General features: G+C 37.6%; 1 protein-coding gene across 2 annotated transcripts; it reads left to right on the top strand.

Moving 5' to 3' along the window:
• The first annotated feature begins 6,005 nt into the window (after positions 1–6,005).
• LOC144997022 (lysine-specific demethylase JMJ26-like) lies at positions 6,006–13,571 on the top strand. 2 transcript variants are annotated; one of them, XM_078956838.1, is made up of 13 exons: positions 6,006–6,360; positions 6,470–6,591; positions 6,968–7,064; positions 7,162–7,303; positions 7,689–7,752; positions 7,842–8,598; positions 8,956–9,285; positions 10,086–10,613; positions 10,712–10,784; positions 10,872–10,957; positions 11,841–11,960; positions 12,815–12,879; positions 13,049–13,571. In XM_078956838.1, exons 1-13 carry the CDS (start codon positions 6,148–6,150, stop codon positions 13,515–13,517), a joined length of 3,066 nt encoding a protein of 1,021 aa, XP_078812964.1. In that variant the 5' UTR covers positions 6,006–6,147; the 3' UTR covers positions 13,518–13,571. The 2 variants fall into 2 exon arrangements, with proteins under 2 accessions (XP_078812964.1, XP_078812965.1); XM_078956839.1 differs by lacking the exons at positions 12,815–12,879; positions 13,049–13,571 and adding an exon at positions 11,027–11,081 and having other exon boundaries at positions 11,841–11,936.
• The last annotated feature ends 6,300 nt before the right edge of the window (positions 13,572–19,871 follow it).

The following is a 19,871-nucleotide window of genomic DNA, read 5'->3' as shown; positions in this document are numbered from 1 at the left end:
TCATATCCATGTGAATTTGGCATAACCATAATCACAAGACAATGTTTGAGACAAATTCAAACTCATGAGGACTGAACTTTTTCAATCTTAATTTATTGTCATCTAGTAGCATAAGGGCATACCAGTGCTTCCAGGTTGTTTAGCAGCTCACCTATACAGATTAATGTACTTCCATTGACCAAGGTGTTTGCCTTATGCAGTCAAATGAGAACTTATATGCATGGTCTGGAATAGACACGGAAACAAGAATATGTCAACACGATAAACATCAAGTTGTGTGCTAGTGATTAACAATAGTTTTATTCTTGATTAGTTCTTAAAACCTTTTAAGATCATTAAGACTCCCCCTGACCTCTTAACATATAAGATTCTCTTGTCAAAAATCATTTATTGACAAAAAATATTCAAGAGTTAGTACGGTTTCTTATCAAGATAAACACTACACACAATTGGTCTTAGTTGGTCTTTGTCTTATCCAAGACATCACAACTTACCAATTTCAAACGTGTAAGAGTAAGAAAAACATTTTTCTACTCTACATTTGATGGGTGTGTCAAAACTTCTTAAGATGTGTCATTCAAGTCACAACCTTGGAGTATGACTCTAAAACTTTGATTTTGGAACGAAGTATGATCCACCGTTTGATTTAACCATTTCAACAATTATTGATTCCTCTTCTAAGCCATACTAGTGTACTAAGGTGTCATTGGAGGATCAATTGTGATACAGTTTCATAATAACTAAGTTAATCATAAAACATGTTGCTTAAGTACTCTCCTTTCTTTTCAAATTAGAGAAACTTTTATCTTTCTGCCTAACTGATTCTTCCTACTCGTTCTGCTTTACATTGAAACCTTTTCAACGATTCAAAATTACACTTAATCTTGTAAGCATAATCATATTTACTAAACCTTCAGCAAATCGTGCCGAATATTCTTATCGTTCTTTGCAGTGGACTTGAATAGTGTGTGTACTAGATTCCCTAGTCCTTCACTTGACTCACATGCTTGTGTGAACAACAAAGTAGTATCGATTTCCCAAAGATGAAGCTTCTCATTCATCATACGATGCAAGTCGCATGATTCCAAGTTTATGTTCAATTGAATCTTGGGCGACGAGAATCATTCCCTGATTGGTAAGTTTCTGACACTACCAAAAAATATCATAATTAAGAATCACATCCATTTCAGTATTGCTAAAAATAGAAACATACAAACATCAGTTTTGACAAATGCCATTGCAAGGATATAAATAAAACAAAACCAATATTTATTTTATTTATAAAATGCGGAAAAAATTATCCTTACAATCGCAATTACAAATGAAAACTATGTAAATATTCCTAAGCAATCTATCCTAACTCTTCTAAGTAGCAACTCAAAAATCCGATATTCGAACCATGCGATCGAAATCCATTTCTTCGTGATCAGACTTAGCTCACTCTTCCTTTTAAGCTTCCTTTATTTTCTTCGATCCTACAAAACATCAAAATGTAATCTTATCACATCATGCATTAAGAATATATAAATAGGAACTTATTAGAGTTAGATAGTGGATTTACCTGAAGCAGAGTCATATATCTTGACTCTCCCATCCTTGCAATCTTTTAGGTACATATGGCAGCTTCGCATCCAATGCCCATTCTCTTGGCAGTATAAACAAAAAACCTATTTTGGTACAACACATGGGATAAATTCAGAGTTAGCATTTCTCTTCACCATTTGGTCAAACGGTTTGACCATGGCCAATCCTTTTCCATTGGGAAGAGAAGACTTTTTTGGACTTCTAATGTTGCCATTGTCACTGTCCATAAAAGTTTGGGAGGTTGATCTTCCCAACAATTTTTCTTGACCAATACGCCAAATCATTGATGATTCAGCAGCAATAAGCAAATAAGTAAGATCAATGAGGGTCACATCATGGTCCATCATATAATACTCTCTAATGAACTCACTATATGATTCGGGAAGTGATTGAAGAATCAAGTCAACAACCAACTTCCGTAAGACAATGACACCCAACATTCCCAACATGTCAATGTGTGACTTCATATCCAAGACGTGTGCACACACAGACTTTCCATTTTCGTATTTACTTGCCAATATGGCTTGAGTGACCTTGAAATTTTCAAGTCTTCGAACATGTGGGTCAGGGAGAACTATTAGAGGAGATGGAGGAAGTGAAGCATGATTTCCATTTCCACGATTCAATTGTGGAGCATCACCTTCAAGTGGAAAGCTTTTTCCAAAGGATTCAGAAAGACCATAGTCATTTGACATCTATAAAATGGGAGAGAAATCAAGTTAGTTGATAAGAATCCTTCATATAACACCCAAATGAAATATCAATGCTAGGATCCAACACAATATTCTGCAACTAGGAAGAGGGATGATGTAATCCAATTGCAAAATATTTGAAGGTAGGTAAATGACGATTTACCAATTTCCACAATGAAAAATGAAAAGATAATTAGGTTTTAAATGTTTTTGAAACTCCTAGATCTTTTGAGATTCATTGAACTTTTCAATGACATGTTTAATCTTAATTATGCCCTTCATGTTTGTGACTGGGATGTCGAGGATCACAAGCAAGGTGTGGATAACCATGCAAATTAGTTTGGTACTCTCGAAGACGCATATCACCTAATCAATGTGTAGGTTAACCGCACACGATCCATTGATCTATGATAATATACGAGCTACCCATTGTCATCCTTCATTGGTCCCATATTAGTGTGTCAGTTAACCACACACGCTTCACTAACGACCAACTAGGTGCAATGTGTAATTTCATGGATCAACACCAATTCCACATTTTTCCTAAAGTAACTAAGATTTGGGAATATTTTAAAAGCATTTAGTTACTTTGTATTTTATTATACTTATAATGGAAGGTTGTGTCCTATCCTACCATTCGGCTAACAACCATCCACTAGTCAAGAGTGCGGTGGGTAAGAGTGATACCCAATGACGGTCATTTTACAGAACGCTTCCTTAAACACCCCTTAGAGACCAACTTCATGAATGAGGCCTACTAACGGTAAGAATGACCTTTTACTCATACATATATAATATTAGACTTTTAATTTTATATAGTATAATGGTGTATTTTACACTTTTAAAATACTAGATGGTTTAATTTACTAAATTATACCTTTAATTTTGTTAAATGTAAACCACTGCATTATAGATTTATTAACTATCTTTTAATTACACACTTAATTAATTTAATAAAACCATAAGGGTGTAATTTGAACTTTTCAAAATACTAGGGTTTTAGAATTTAATATTTCAAAATTAAAACATTTTAATTTGGGCGCCACGCTTCACAAATCCGCCTTGGACGTTTTCGTAACGGCTACACCACGCCTCGCACCATGGCACGTCTTGAGGTGCGCCATGGCGCACATTTTAGAACCATGCATGTCTTTCCCTTGATACTCTCCATCCTATATGGTCTGAATCTCCAGCTCAATCTCCTATCCGCCTGATATTGGTCTATAACCCAACCAATGTATGATATGATGGGTTCACCACGAACTCCCGAATATGTCTCATCAAAATGCTCAAGTACCGTCTCACACGTGCCTGCTCCGCAAACACATGCTCATGGTAGGATATTGCCCTCTCATGAAACATCCTCGTAATCTCTGTCACTGTTTCTGTCTTCTGCTTGTGAGACGAAAATTTTTGGGCTAATCGTTCCTTCTCCACCTGGGGAATGTACTCATCTCAGAATATATGGGCAAACCTCTCCCAAGTCACTGCAACATGGTCTGCAGGAGTAAAATAAGTCGTCACAAACTTCCACCAGTCATTCACTCCCAAGAGAAGCTGGTTCAGCGCAAATCAAACCCTCAGGTGATCCGGGCATGAACAAGTATAGAAACATACATTGATGTTAGAAATCCATCTCATAGTAGAAATTGGGTCCTGGGTCCCATCAAACTTTGGTGGCTTCATGTTGTTGAACTCTCGAAACAACAACGAATCACCCCCTGTGGCCTCGCAGCTGCAAGGGTTGTAGCAGTAGTAGCCTCTGTGATAGCAGCATATCGCTCGTCAAAAGTCTCAATCAACGTGGTCTTAATAGACCCGAACATCTCTGGAATGGCCTCCCTAATAGTTGCGACCACCTCCTCATCAATGATCTTGCGAATCTCCTCGTCACTAGTACTACCCCCTGGGGTTGTTGCGGGTAATCACCATAATCTCTCTGAAACACAAACACATAAATCATCAGGGACTGGCTAAAGAGCACACACAATTACCCACCCCTACATGCTCCTTAGTATCCTAAGGTTCTTACTTGGGTCGCATACATATTCGATGCTTTCAGTAGTACGGGCCCAATACTACCTTCCACACCAACCCATAGTCGCCCAAAGTCCTCCTCTTAGGATCCTAATTCACAAGTACTCTATCCCTTATGGATATCAAACTACTATCTTAATAGATTTCTTAAATGAACATCTAGGTATATCTCCTAGATTACTCTTTGACTCAAAACTATCTCTCAAAGATTCCTGCCATGTACCCTACTCAACACGCACACATAGCAAATAGCAGATAATGTCAATCAATAGCATCCTCCTAGGCTAAGGCATCATGAATCAGGCAACTCTAGCTCTAAATTCCTGAAATACCTAGCCTACCATATAGCATGAAACTCTAATATCTCATAAGTATCTCATCTCATAATATAAACAAGTAAGGGTATTTTGGGAAAATCACCGTTTCGGGCTCTGGTTGATTGTACACACTGCTTCATTTTGTTTCCTCTTAAAATATTTTGCTCGTTTAGAAAATCATTTATTTTAGAAAAATTCCTTAAATCCTTCGTTTGAGTTCAGACATACCAGAGGATACATCCGAATCCCTCAAACCAAAACTCTGATACCAACTTGTAACACTTTAAATTTTCAAATAGAATTTTCATTTTTGAATCCATACAAAAACACATTTTAACATTTCTAAAAACCAATTTGTAAATTGTTTCAAACACAAGACAATAAATTAATTAACAATATCCCATAATTCTCAAAACACAAATAAACTAGCTGGTGTGTACAATAATGCCGACGCCTTTCGACGATCCTGAGATTTACCTGAAACACATTTCACACAACACTGTAAGCACAAGGCTTAGTGAGTTCCCCAAAATACCACACACAAACAATTAGCCTCTCATGGCTATATCTTGATAAGGACCCTCCGGTCATGTGTCTCAGTGAAGACCCTCTGGTCTCACAACTAGTGGTTGGACTCTCCATTCCTGTATCTTAGTGAAGACCCTCTAGTCTCACAACTCGGTTTGGACCCTCTGGTCCTAACTCAATAAGGCACATGATAATATACAACATAAATCACAAAGACAAAAAGCATAATATCACATAACTCAATATAAGCACATAAGACCCTCCCGTCAATAACTCAGATAAGACCCTCCGGTTGTATAGTAATTACCACTTAGGTAAGTATAGTGAGAAGACTCACCTCGTAAGTAAAACAAGTATGTCTCGTACTCAACTGTCGGCCTAGACTCTGCCTACATAAATCATATTCACATGTAATTAACAATTTATAATAACAACTCCAACATGTTAAGCTAACTCCTTTACTAATTCTCAAAAAGGGTGAAAGACCATTTTACCCTCCATGGTCTCCAACGTCCACAACTTGACCAAACCCTAAAAGTCAGCGGAAGTTAACAGTCCATGTTGACTTAACTCGATGAGTGCACCTATGCGACTCGTTGAGTTCCTTTTGTTATCAAAAAATTAGGAAAAATCGACTCAACTCGCCGAGTTTAGTCCATCCATATCCCTCCTTAAATAGAATTCAGAATTCAGGAATAAAGCGTTAGAGTTTAGTCCAGGCAAAATATTTAGATATTCAAAAAATACATATACGAAATTTTGCCTATAAACATTTAAATTTTCAAAATTAAAATTTTAAAACGGTGGTTTCTTAAAATAATTTAATAAAATTCCCGGACAAGTTGTTTTCATTGCGCAGCATAACCTGTTTGTGAAACCCGCGAAGTGGAGCTGGGATCCCAATTTTGAATCCATATCAGTCCCCCACTGTTTTCGAAACCCTAATTCCACACACGTCTCTCTCGTTCCACTGTAAAATCCGTTTGTTGATGGCGACAACGATTACGAGGAACGAGAATGTCGTTAAGGTTGAAGCTGAAGGCGACGGAGGTGAAGAACAAAATGAGGTTTCTAAATCTGAAGCAGAGCCAAAGGAGGGTGTTCAGAAGAAGAGAGGTAGGAAAAGATGTCGGAAAGTGAACAACGGGAACACTGGTAATGCTATTAAATCTCAAAAGAAGAACAAGGTTCCTGATGAAAATGTAATATACCGTGTCCCTGGTTTCTCACATTTTATTTATCGAAGTCTGCTTGATTTCTCTTGCACTTATTTGATCCAACATTCTCTCTTTATTTTCCATCCATTGGCAGGGAAGCCTAATTAAGGCAGATCCAGTAATGTGCCATCAGTGTCACAGGAGCGACAAGGGACGAGTTGTTAGGTGCCAGAAGTGCATTACAAAGCGTTACTGTGTGCCTTGCATGAAAAGATGGTATAAGTGGTCAACAAATTTTCTTCCTATTTTGTTGAGCAACTGAATTGAATGTTTGCATTGCAAGGTTCAGTCTAGTTGACTTGCTAAATCATGTTAGTCCTTCACATTTGCCTGCATTGGCATCAGAGTGGCTAATTTTCTGCTGGTGCAACGAGTAGTCATCATTGACCTTTGTGATTAGCTTGGTTGAATCTGTAGTATGCTTCAATAACCATAACCTATTACCTTGATGCCCAATCTTAGAATATTGTATTTTGAGCTGATGGTAGAAGAATAGCTGTCAGTCCCTACTGGTCAGAAAGCATTAATTTTGATTCTTTGAAATAAAGGAGGCAAGTTTCATCTTTCTCCTTTTGTTTACTATGTTTTGTAGGTACCCTAACATGACTGAGGAGATGTTTGCGGAGTGTTGCCCAGTTTGCCAAGGCAACTGCAACTCTACACATTGCTTGCGCTATGTGCACCCTAATGTTGGTTCCTGCAGCTCATCTTTTGTTATGGAACTTATTGCTCTTCTTACTCTTAACCAGATAGGAAATTCAATACCGACTCTGTTGTTGGTTTTAGGTCAAAGAAAAAATTGTTCCCAAACCTGATGATGATCAGAAAGTTCAATATTCTATTTACATGTTGCATGTGCTTCTTCCGGTTTTGAAGCGTCTAAATGAGCAGCACATGAAAGAGATAGCGATAGAGTCTACAATACAAGGTATTTCTTTTACTGTTTATCTCAGAGTTCTTGCTCCATTTTAAATGTATAACTTCTAGTTCACATTGTAGCTAATCTGACTCAGTACTGCTATATATATGATTCTTGACTAATGATGATGACTGTTTCATTCTTATGAAAAAAGGAGTTAGATAACTTCATTGTTGGGAGTTGGGACTTCATGGAAATGCAAGGAAAACCGTTTTTTATTCTGCTTAAAATTTTAAAATGAACTCTCATATCCTTCATCATTAACTTAATTTCTATGTATGATCTCATAGTGGATGCAAAGGACTTGAATCTTTGACCCTGAAATCAATTTGAATGGATAAGTGGCAATCAGCCATACTTTATGTAAGCTTTCCTGAATTTAGTACTTGGGCAGGATCTTCTATATCCGAGGTACATTTGAAGGAGGTAAACTGCAGCTTGGATAAGCAAATGCACTGGTATGTTATTTCAATGGTTGTACAAGTCTTTGAGGATTTTGTTTCTTGGGAGATGCATTCCTGTTTTGATTGTTCCCTGATATATGCAGTGGCTGCTGTAAAACATCAATTTTTGACTTGCATAGAAGCTGCCCTTCTTGTCATTATAACATTTGCCTTCAATGTTGCTGGGAATTGCGAGATGGCAACCCTCAAGGAAACAAAGAAGAAGTTATCATTGAACCTAAAGATCCAGGGCCTGAGTACTTACATGGCATCCCTAAGGGATTCAGGAAAGCATTGAAAAAGACATGTTATGTTGAGAAGGCTGCTGAAGATCCTGCACCGAAGGAAAAGCAAACTCATGACTGGAGTTCTTTGGTTGATGGCAGAATTCTTTGCCCTCCAAAAAGCATGGGTGGTTGTGGTTGTGGGATTTTAGAGTTGATGCACATAAAGCCACTTGACAGCATTTCAAATCTGTTGGATAAAGCACACAAGCTGTTAAAGATGCACCAAGTGGAGGAAGATATGCATGAGATGCCTGAGCAGTGTTGCTATTGTTCAAGCTTTTTGAAAGAAAGCAATGGTGGTGATCAGCAGTTATGTAAAGCTGCTTCCCGTGAAAATTCCAGTGACAATTACTTGTATTGCCCACGTGCTATTGACATTCAACATGGAGATTTAAAGCACTTCCACTGGCATTGGTCAAAAGGGGAGCCTGTAATAGTCAGCAATGTTCTAGAAACTACTCTTGGGTTGAGCTGGGAACCCAAGGTCATGTGGCGTGCTTTTCGCCAGATTCCAAATACCAAACAAGACAAGCTCTTGGATGTGGTTGCTATTAATTGTTTAGATTGGTGTGAGGTTGGTTAAGTACTTTTCTGTTTTACATTATTTTTCTAGTGTTATGAGGTTTGGTGGATCTATACTGATCCTATGCACCATTGTGGGCTCATGTTTGATTATGAACTCCTTACTATTGTCCCCTTTTTACTTTCAACTTTTTGCTTGTATGTGCTTTCTTCTTTACTGACCCTATTCACCATTGTGGGATCATGGTTGATATGCTAAAAGTCATCTATGAAAGCATGGAAATACTACTGTATACAGCTTACTCCATTCCTATGGGATTTGGATTTAGTTCCTATTGTTGTTTGCATTTAAGTTAATACCACATTGAAATATATTACATGCATAATCAACTTTTCTCATGACATGCAGGTTGACATTAATGTTCATCAATTTTTTACTTGGTATTCAAAAGGTCGATATGACACTGAAGGGTGGCCTGAGATCCTAAAACTGAAAGACTGGCCTCCATCAAATTTATTTGAAGAATGGTTGCCACGTCATGGTTTTGAATTCATCACTTCTTTACCCTTTAAAGAATACACACATCCACGTGATGGATACCTTAATCTTGCAGTCAAGTTGCCTGAAGAATCTTGTAAGCCAGACATGGGTCCTAAAACTTATATAGCTTATGGTGTTTCTGAAGAATTGGGACGTGGAGACTCTGTAACTAAACTCCATTGTCACAAGTCTGATGTGGTATGCTTTTTCTATTTGGTTATGCTAAATTCTTCTGCTTGAAATTTCCTATTCTGACTTTAGGCACAAACCAGATCATTATTAGTGTTGGATTTCGTCTAGTGTCATTGGAGTTGAATTTTACTCTTTAGGCATCATCAAGAAAACTTTGTTTTTTTTTTCCCTTTTAGCTATAGAAGTTGCCATTTAAGTTTGTATGAGAAGGAGTTGGTTTGCTGATGGCTTCACTATCTTCAAAAGAAAAACAACAGAAGCTGTCATGAAAGCTCCTTTTCCTTTCATTTCACACTTGATTTTATTGTGAGTCTCATTCATTACGTGAGTATTTCATAGAATTGGTGGATGAAATCTAGTTTTTTCGACCTTTTTTTGATCTGTTGAAAGAACCAACAGTTATTTTCAGTTTTTCATCTTTTTCTATGTTATTAGAAGAATAAAAAGCAGTAATTACAATTCTGCCTGGACCCACAATGGGAATAGGAACCACTAATTGGAAAAATAAAGTGAATTGGACTTTATGAAGTAACTGTATATTTACTATCTGAGTTAATCATCAGTTTGTGATGCCTGTTTTTTTATTTACAATATAAATCATCTAGCTTTATCGTAAGAAGGCACAGATTCTTGATCTAAACATATTGGTACACAGTCAAAATAAAATCATTTTTGCTAATATTTAACTTGTCAGAATACACCTTTTCTTGTGCAGAATTATTTCTCTTTTCTAAGAGATATATTCTCTGTTTTGTACACCAATCTGTTTTGGTTTTTGTATCTTCTCATTTTCTGATGACATGCAGGTGAATGTGCTGACTCATACTGCAACTGTGCCCCTCAATTCTAAACATTGTAAAAGCATAAATGAATTAAAAAAGCTTCACATGATTCAGGATCAGAAGGAACTTTATGTTGATAACACGAAAGATGCTACTTCCGAGCAAGTTGTTGGGTTGAAGAAACAAGAAGGGCATAAAACTATTAGTAATCAATCAGACCAATATTTATTGAAGAAGGAAAGCTGTGAAGGAGTTGAGTTTGACATTGATAAAAAAGATAAGAGGAAGAGAAAGGATTCAATTCAAAGAGTTAAGGGACCAGATGGAAATAAACGAAAGAAAAAGAAGGGCAGGAAACAAGTGATATCTTCTGATAGTGAAGAACTTGATAACCTTGATGATATTTCAGGTAGTTGTGTGGATGGATTTGATTTGGGAGATGGAGGTGCTCTGTGGGACATATTTCGGAGGGAAGATACTCCTAAACTGCAGGAATATCTCAAAAAACACTTCAAAGAGTTCAGACATGCCTTTTGTCTTCCACTGCAGCAGGTATTAATCCTTACTTTCAGTTGAAATTAATGTATCTGTAGCATCACAATCCTACATAGTAATTTTCTAAATTGTCCCATTGTATTTTCTTGGTTCAGGTTACACACCCAATTCATGATCAAACATTTTACTTAACCATGGAGCATAAAAGGAAACTCAAGGAAGAGTTTGGTTAGTATGCATTTGCAAGGCGTGTTATGTATCACCTTTCACTGATATAAAATCTCTGAATGTTCTTAATTTTTTGTTTATGATCAGGAATTGAAGCATGGAGTTTTGTCCAAAAGCTTGGGGATGCTGTCTTTATACCTGCTGGATGTGCTCATCAAGTTAGAAATCTAAAGGTTAATAGCTTACCACTAGTTTTTATCCTCTTTCAAACTGCTTTAAATTGTTCCATTTGGAAATAATAGGGATCATCAGGGCTTGATGTTGTGGGGATGAATTGCAGTTGACTTACATCATATAGTGAGATCCATTTCCTGAATAAACTTGTCACCCCTGGCCCTTGGTTGTTGACACTTGACAATGCATGTTTTTTTTTCATCTTTGATTTCTCTTTGAGGGTTTCTAGTCATCTGATCATTGTTTTCTTGCACATGAAAATGCCTTGTAGTAAGCATTTATGTTATGACATAAATGATACTCCTTTTTCTTAATTAGCATCAATCTTTGGTAAGCTTATATCTAATTTTCTTAACTTTAGGACTAGATATTAATCATCCATGATTTCCTACATTTCCTTTCAAGCTGATGCATGGATATCTTCCATGTGTTTGTGTGCATCCTTTTGCAACTGACCTCACCTTGTAGCATTCAAGGGACATATCTTCCTTAGATTTTAATGTTCACACCCATTGCTTTTATTATTCTTTGGTAAATCAACCAATCCGCAGGTCTCATTTTTCTCTAATGTATTCATATCTGCTTCTATAACAAGTCTGTATTCTCTCTTTGCTAAAGCTTCAGACAATGAGATAAGATTTAGATTAGGAATAAGAGCTGTGTTTAAGGTGGAAAGAAAACTTTGATGGTTTGGTGAAAACTTCTCAAATGCCACAAACCGAGACAACGGTTACTAAGGCTTTTTGGTGGATCTCTAGTCCTTTTTCTTAGGGTTTAGACACATGACATAGACACTATCATTTTCGTTTTGTGTATAAATATGCTGTCTCTGAATTTATCTGTGTTATAATAAGTGAATAAATATGTTTTCTTTTTGTGTAGTCATGTATAAAAGTTGCACTGGACTTTGTATCTCCTGAAAACGTTGGTGAATGCATCCGTTTGACAGAAGATTTCCGCCTTCTTCCCCAAAATCATAGGGCAAAAGAAGATAAGTTAGAGGTAAACAATCTCTTCTTTAATTATATCTTGCAAATATTAGATCTATCATCAATCATAGGGGTATTATGTTTTGATTTAATAATTTTTAAGTTATGAAGAAATCCTGAGGGCATACTATATGCAATTATTATTATTTGTAGAGGGGTAATTTCATCCTGTTTATGCGAACTGTGGATTTGGGTTTATAATATAAACCCAAATTGGCCTGTTGTCGAATTGGTAAACTTTAGAAGTTAGCATAAAAGGTAACAATATGTCAAATGACAATATACAACATCCTAAATATTTGCAGTAAAAGATAGAGCAAATTATAGAAATGGTCCCTGTAATTTGGTCAGAATCACCGGTTTGGTCTGACCTTTGAAAAGTTGATAGGGAATGAGGATGACTGCAGGAAGGAGGAGAAGATGAGGTGGGATGGGTGGGAGGATGTGGGCTCTTTATTCTTTTTCTATTATTAAAAATCATAAAGAAGTAAGAGAAAAAGAAAAAAATTACTAGTAGGGGTAGCATAGTCATTTTAAATGGATCAGGGACATAAACTGAAAAAAAAGGTAAAGTGTTAAATCACAGGGATGCTACCTATAAACTTTTTAAAGTTTGGACCAAATGTGTGATTCTGACCAAACCATAGGGACCATTTATTAGATTGTTATTTTACTAATTTCATTTTACAGCTATATTTCGTATGCTAGTTACTTATGGAATGCGTACAGTGTACACCCTGCCCAAAATATCTAATGGTGGAGTCATTTAAGTTCATAATATTATCAGTTTCATTAATTTCAATTGATTTGTTATAAATTATTAAATCCTGCAATTGGTTGATGCTACTGCTAATTAATTAATTACAGGTGAAGAAAATGGCATTTTATGCAGTGAAGGCAGCTGTAAAGGACTTGGAAAAAATTGTTCACAAGTAAATTCAAACCATTTCTTAGACTATTTTTATTTAAAGAGAACAAATACATCAATTTTTGTTGTTTATAATTAGAGCTTAATATTACCATATTTTTCATATATTATCCCAACTTTTCATTTTTCATCTCTTTCCTTTCATATTTTCTAACATATTCAATTTCTTTTAGGAACTCGGATAATCTTGAAAACTACAAAGTTGAAGTTCCAGTGACTGAAAATCTCCAAACCTTGCAAAAGGATGTGGGATTACAAATAGATCCCCAAAATGAAGAAACTGAAAGTGGTGGCAATTGCAACATAAAAGGATCAAGGACTAGAGAAGATGCATGTGAAAAGAAAAAGAAAGGGAAAGGGAAAGGAAAAGGAAAAGGAAAAGGTAAGGAATCATCAGAGTCTTGTTCGTCTCTTGATGAATTTGTTGCACAGCTTGGTGCAATTAAGGTTACTAGAGACAATGAAGTTGAACTCATGAAAAAAAGACTTGACTTTGACCAAAAAAAGGAGCTCAAAAAGGAAGAATGGAACACTAAGAAGATGTATTACATGCATCTCAACACACTATTTGCTAAAAACCACTTGTTGCCGGAAGATGAACACATTAAGTGCCATCTCTTAGCCATGTTGTATGACATGTAATTGCACTTTATTATTGTACATGATTTACAAGAAAACAGAAACTTGCTTTTATCATTCCCACGCTTGTGTCTATTTACCATGGGAATCTTACATGTAAAAAAAAATGGTTAAATGGCCAAAATTTAACTATTAATATACAAGGCTAAACTCTTGAAATGACAATCTTTGTAATGCAATTTTCAATAGTGAAGGTGATGATGTTATTAACTTCTTTAGTTGTGTCACACTCAAGTCCATTGCATACCAAAGGCAATAAACAATGTGACTCAGTTTTTCTCTTGCGTAGAGAAAACTTTTCTGGACTTCCAATGTTGTCATTGTCCATAGAAGTTTTGGAAGTTGATTTTCCAGTCAAATTTGTTTACCAGTGCGCCAAATCATTGTTGTTTCAGCAGAAATTAACAAATATGTCAAACCAATGAGGGTCACGTTGTGGTTCATCATATAGTACTCTCTAATGAACTCATTATATGAGTCAGGAAGTGATTGAAGAACCCAGTCAACAACCAACTTCCTTGATACAACGACACCCGACATTCTCAACCTGTCAATATGTGACTTCATCTCTAAGATGTGTGCACACACAGACTTCCCATCTTCGTTTTTAATTGCCATTAGGGCTTGAGTTACCTTGTACTTTTCAAGTCTTTGAACATGTGGGTTAGGGAGAACAATTGGAGGAGGTGGAGGAAGTGAAGAATGATCTCGAGTTCCTCGATCGAATCATGGGATATCATCTTCATGTGGAAAGCTTTTTCCATGGGATTTAGGAAGACCATAGTTATAATCAGACATCGTCCTCAATAAAACACCCAAATAAGATATTAAGGTTAGGACCCAACACAATGTTCTACAATATGGAAGAGGGATATCGTAATCCTGCTGCAGAACATTTGAAGGTAGGTAAATGACGATTTACTAATTTTCACCATGAAAAATGAAAATTGAAAATTTGGTTTTAAATGAATTGGAACTCCTAGATCCTTTGAGATTCATTGAACTTTTCAATGACTTTAAACTCGATTTTACCCTTCAAGTTTGTGACTAGGATGCGGAGGATCACAAACAAGGTGTGGATAACCATGCAAATTAGCTTGATACTCTCGATGTTACAAATCACCCAATCAATGTGTTGGTTAACCACACACGCTCCACTAACGACCACCAATGTGCAATGTCCAATTTCATGGATTAGCACCAACTCCACAGTTTTCCTAAAGTAACTAAGATTTGGTAATTTATAAAAGTGTTTAGTTACTTCGTATTTCATTATACTTATAATGAAAGGTTGTGTCCTATCCTACCCGTTCAGCTAACGACCCTCCACTAGTCAAGAGTGCGGTGGGTAAGATTGGATACTCATTCAATCGCTATTTTATAGGTAATTTCCTTAAACACCCCTTAGAGACCAACTTCGTGAATGAGGCCTATTAACGGTAAGACTGACTTTTTACTCATACATATATAATATTAGACTTTTAATTTTATATTGTATAAGAGTGTATTTTACACTTTTAAAATACTAGGTGGTTAAATTTAATAAATTATACCTTTAATTTTTTTAAATGTAAACCATTGCATACGAATTTATTAACTCTCTTTTACTTACACACTTAATTAATTTAATAAAACCCTAAGGGTGTTATTTGAACTTTTCAAAATACTAGGGTTTTAGAATTTAATATTTCAAAAATTAAAACATTTTAATTAAATTTTAAATTCCAAAACTTGAGGGTAAATTTTGAAACTTTTCAAAATATCTTTTAGATCAAATTTGAAAATAATTAAATATCATATAATTAATAATTATCACATAATTTGACCTAATCTATTTCTGTTACAAGATAATTCAAATAAATTTACAAATAATCAACATTTATCTTATAAAACAAGTAATTATCTTAAATTGACAATTATCTATTAATTGGATTAGGATATCAATTACCATAATATAAAAATCTGATTTTAATTTGAAAAAAAAAAATAATTTAAGGTAATTATCCAAAGCAAATTAAGGAAAAAATCTTGAAATTGTGCTGTCAGACTGAATTCATGAGGTGAACACACTATGTTCACGACATGAGTTTGGTTTAATTCGAAACTCTGCTGTCAGACTGAATTCACAAGGTGAACACACTGTGTTCACGACGTGAATCAGTTCAGATTCGAAATTCGCTATTTTTCAGGTTTGAAAACTTAATTTTGCATCAAATACAATAGAAAAACACCTTAGACTCTGATACCACTGATGTGTTTTAAAGCAAATCGTCAATCTTATGGTGCAGATGCAAAACCCTAGGAACTTTGGATCTAGGTTTATCTAATTATACATGCAAATTATCCAAAGCTCATAAACCCTAGATCTAGCATACTATAATCGAAATCACATATGAAAATAAGGTTTATATCTTACCTTGATTGTTATGTAGCAATAACAATCATAAACCTTCTTGATCTTGACTTCTGAAAACTTAGTGCCTAAGTGTTGCACCTCTAATGGAGTCACAAACACCACTAGCAACAAGATGACTTAAAGAGAGGGAGGAGGAGGCACAAGAACATCCAAGACCTTCTAAGAGTGCTAAGCCACGTTTTTGGGAGCCTTAAGGGTCCTATATAGTTGAGGCTTCTACGGTTTTCAACTTGGAAACCCTAATCTAGTTGCTTAGTCCTTAAGCAGCCCAAAGATCCTTCTAGAAGGCCCCTTGGACGATTTCTATATGGACACCCATATATAATTCGTCCATTGCTTCCTTATGGATCCTAAGCCCAACTTTGTAACTATCTTATAATTACAGTATCAGTCCCCTTTATTTAATTAATCTCTTTTGACCATAAAACTAATTCTTGATCAATATTAATTAAACAATATGATTTCTCCTTTGATATATTATTCTTATAATATATTAATAAATCATAATTAATCTACTTTCTCCTTAATTCATCCTATCAATTGCTATGGTGAAGGCAACCCAAAAGGACCATGCTCATAATCGGGTCAAGTACATACCAAAATAGTTATGGGCTTAGACATCTAATCCAACTTGAGCAGCATGAGGAGCACTTGAGAGAGGTGTTGGATAATATGAGGAGGCGGAGCTTGTATGCAAAGTTCTCCAAGTGTGAGTTCTGATTGCGCAAGGTGCAGTTTCTGGGGCACCTTGTCAACCAGAACGGGATTTCGGTCGACCCGGTCAAAGTGGAGGCCGTGATGAGGTGGGAAGTTTCGAGGTATCCATCTGAGATTCAGAGGTTCCTGGGAGTGACAATTTACTATCGGAGATTCATTAAGGACTTCTCCAAGATAGTCGTGCCTTTGACCCAGTTGACAAGGAAAGTCATGGTCTTTCACCAGGGGCCTGAGTAGCAGGCCGCATTTGAGAGACTGAGACAGAGATTGTGCGAAGCGCCAATCTTTGCACTGCCAGAGGGCATGGAGGATTTTGTAGTGTATTGTGATTCATCCATCTCGGGTTTGGGCGTGCTATTCATGCAGAGGGGGCATGTTATCACCTAAGCTTCGAGGCAGCTGAAGCCTCATGAGGCGAACTATTCGACCCATGATTTGGAGTTGGGGGTAGTTATTTTCGCCCTAAAGATTTGGCGCCATTACCTCTATGGGGTCCATTGTACCATTTACACGGACCATAAGAGTTTGAGGTGCCTCATAGATCAGCCAAATCTGAATATAAGACAACGTCGATGGCTAGATGTGGTGAATGATTACGATTGTGAGATCCTCTACCACCCGGAGAAGGCCAATGTCGTGGCCGATGCGCTTAGCCGCAAGGCAGTGCCGATTAGAGATATTTACTTGAGGATGACCGTGGTGACTCCGCTGTTGGAGTGGATTTCGGAGTCCCACGGCAAGACCCAACCGTTGGATATCCCGATGTGGAAATGGGAAGATATCACTATGATTTCATCACGAAGCTTCCCAGGACCGCGCGGGGAGTGGATTTGATTTGGGTCATCGGTTGACTAAGAGCACCCATTTCATTCCGATTCAGGAGAGCATTTCAGCTGAAAAGTTGGCAGACATATACATCAGAGAGATAGTGGCTCGACACGGGGTGCCAGTCTCGGTGGTTTCTAACAGAGATGTTCGGTTCACTTCCAGATTCTAGAAGAAGTTTTACAACGAGCTGAGTACTCGTCTGCACTTTAGCACCGCTTTCACCCACAGACGGATGGTCATAGCCAGCGGACCATCCAGACTATGGAGGATATACTACGGGCATGTGTTTTAGACTTCGAAGGTAGTTGGGATACTTACCTTCCTTTGGTAGAGTTTTCCTACAATAACAGCTATCACGCAAGTATTGACTGTCCTCCCTTCAAGATGTTGTACGGGAGGAAGTGCAAGACCCCGATATGTTGGGGTGAGATTGGACAGAGGGTCATGGGGAGTAATGAAGTGGTACTCAAGACTACCAAAAGGATCCAGTAGGTTTGGAGAAGGCTTCAGACTGATCAGATTCAGCAGAAAAGTTATGCTGACAAGCATCGTTTGGACCTGGAGTTCCAGGTTGGGAATATGGTGCTCCTTAATGTGTCGCGTTGGAAAGGTGTCATTCGGTTCAGGAAGCGGGGCAAGTTGGGCACAAGGTACATTGGACCTTTCAGGGTTGTAGCCCGGGTGGGCAAGGTGGCATATAGGTTGGACCTTCCAGCCGAACTCAGTCAGATTCACAGTACTTTTCATGTCTCCCAGCTGCGGAAGTGTCTGGTAGACGATTCGGCAGTGGTGCCTTTAGAGGATATTCAAGTGGATGACAGCCTGAACTACATCAAGTGACCAGTAGCTATCCATGACATGAAGTCAATGGATCTGAGGAACAAGAGGGTGGAGCTGGTGAAGGTGCAATGGTAGCACCGCAAGGGATCAGAATGGACTTAGGAGCCGGAGGACGAGATGAGGGAGCACTAGCCCGAGCTTTTTCCGGATTCAACAGCAAACTTCGAGGACGAAGTGTAAAATAAGTGGGGGAGATTTGTAACACCCAGTTCTTGGTACATATTTAAATTGGAGTAATTTCATGTTTTGCTCTGGGACTCAGCGAGTTGGAGGCCCAACTTGTCGAGTAGATTGGATTTCTGGTCGCGGGGGTTAAGTGACCTACTTGACGAATCGGGAGCCCGACTCGACGAGTAGGGATGTTTGGATGAAACCCTACTATTTAGGGTTTGCACCCTATTTAAACACCTTAAGTGGTTCCCTTTACAGCCTCCAACACCCTCAGACCATCCCCATGAAACCCTAACCATTTTTTGAGTGATTTTGAGCTCTTTGTGCCATTTTATGCAAGTTAGAAGGTTGAAGAGAAGAAGAAGGAGCTTGAGATTTTAGAAGGAGCAAGGAGATCCAAAGGTTTTGCTTCATTTTCTGTTTATCAGAGGTAAAAACTCCAGACCTTGCTTCTCCTTTCATTAGATACACTTTTTGGAGTAACTTAGGGTTTTTGGAAGCCATTTTGGAGCCATTCTTGGATGCAACCCTGATTTTGGGACAAGAACATCAGATCTGGAACCATTGGGGGTTCTTATGGCATAAAGGTGCCAACTTTATTTCCATAAGCACCCCATACATCTTGTAGACTTCATTCTAGAGCCATTTGGGCTAAATACCTCATGTATGGACATCAAGGTTGGAACTTTACATATAATATGGACCCTAAGAGGTGAGATCTATGGTTTGGATGCATTAAGACCGAGTAAAATCGATTGTATAGTTTTGGACAAAGAGGGACTCGGCTAGTTGGGTTGCAATTTCACCCAAATCATCTTCTGTAAATGGTCTTGGGTTGAGTTGAAGGAAAACTCAGCCTGTTGGGGTTTGTTATGGACTTGAAGATTGAAGGACTCGACGAGTTCAAGGAGGAACTCGGAGAATTCAAGGCAATGTCCCAACCACATGAAGACGGAATCGACGAGTTCAAGGTGAACTCGGCGATTCATAGACTAAACACCTTTATACGGATGAAGATGAACTCGACGAGTTCAAGGATGAACTCGGTGAGTCAGTTGAAGAAGGTCTCGATGTTTTGTTGAAGATCGAAGGACTCGACAAGTTCAAGGATGAACTCGGTGAGTTCAAGGCAATGTCCCAACCACATGAAGACGGAATCGACGAGTTCAAGGTGAACTCGGCGAGTCATAGACTAAACACCTTCATACGGATGAAGATGAACTCGGCGAGTCAGTTGAAGAAGGTCCCGATGTTTTGTTGAAGGAGAATTTATCGAGCTCTTGCTAGACTCGACAAGTAGGGATGGGGTTGTAGCATTTTGTGGACGTGGGGACTTGACGGTTTGGTGGACCAACTCGGCGAGTCTAGTCAACCAGATGTTGAAT

Source organism: Lactuca saligna, chromosome 5 (genome assembly GCF_052625555.1).
Source record: "Lactuca saligna cultivar CGN05327 chromosome 5, ASM5262555v1, whole genome shotgun sequence".
Taxonomy (NCBI): Eukaryota; Viridiplantae; Streptophyta; class Magnoliopsida; order Asterales; family Asteraceae; genus Lactuca; species Lactuca saligna.
Note: the sequence above shows the minus strand (reverse complement) of the source record. Positions and strands in the feature narration are given on the sequence as shown.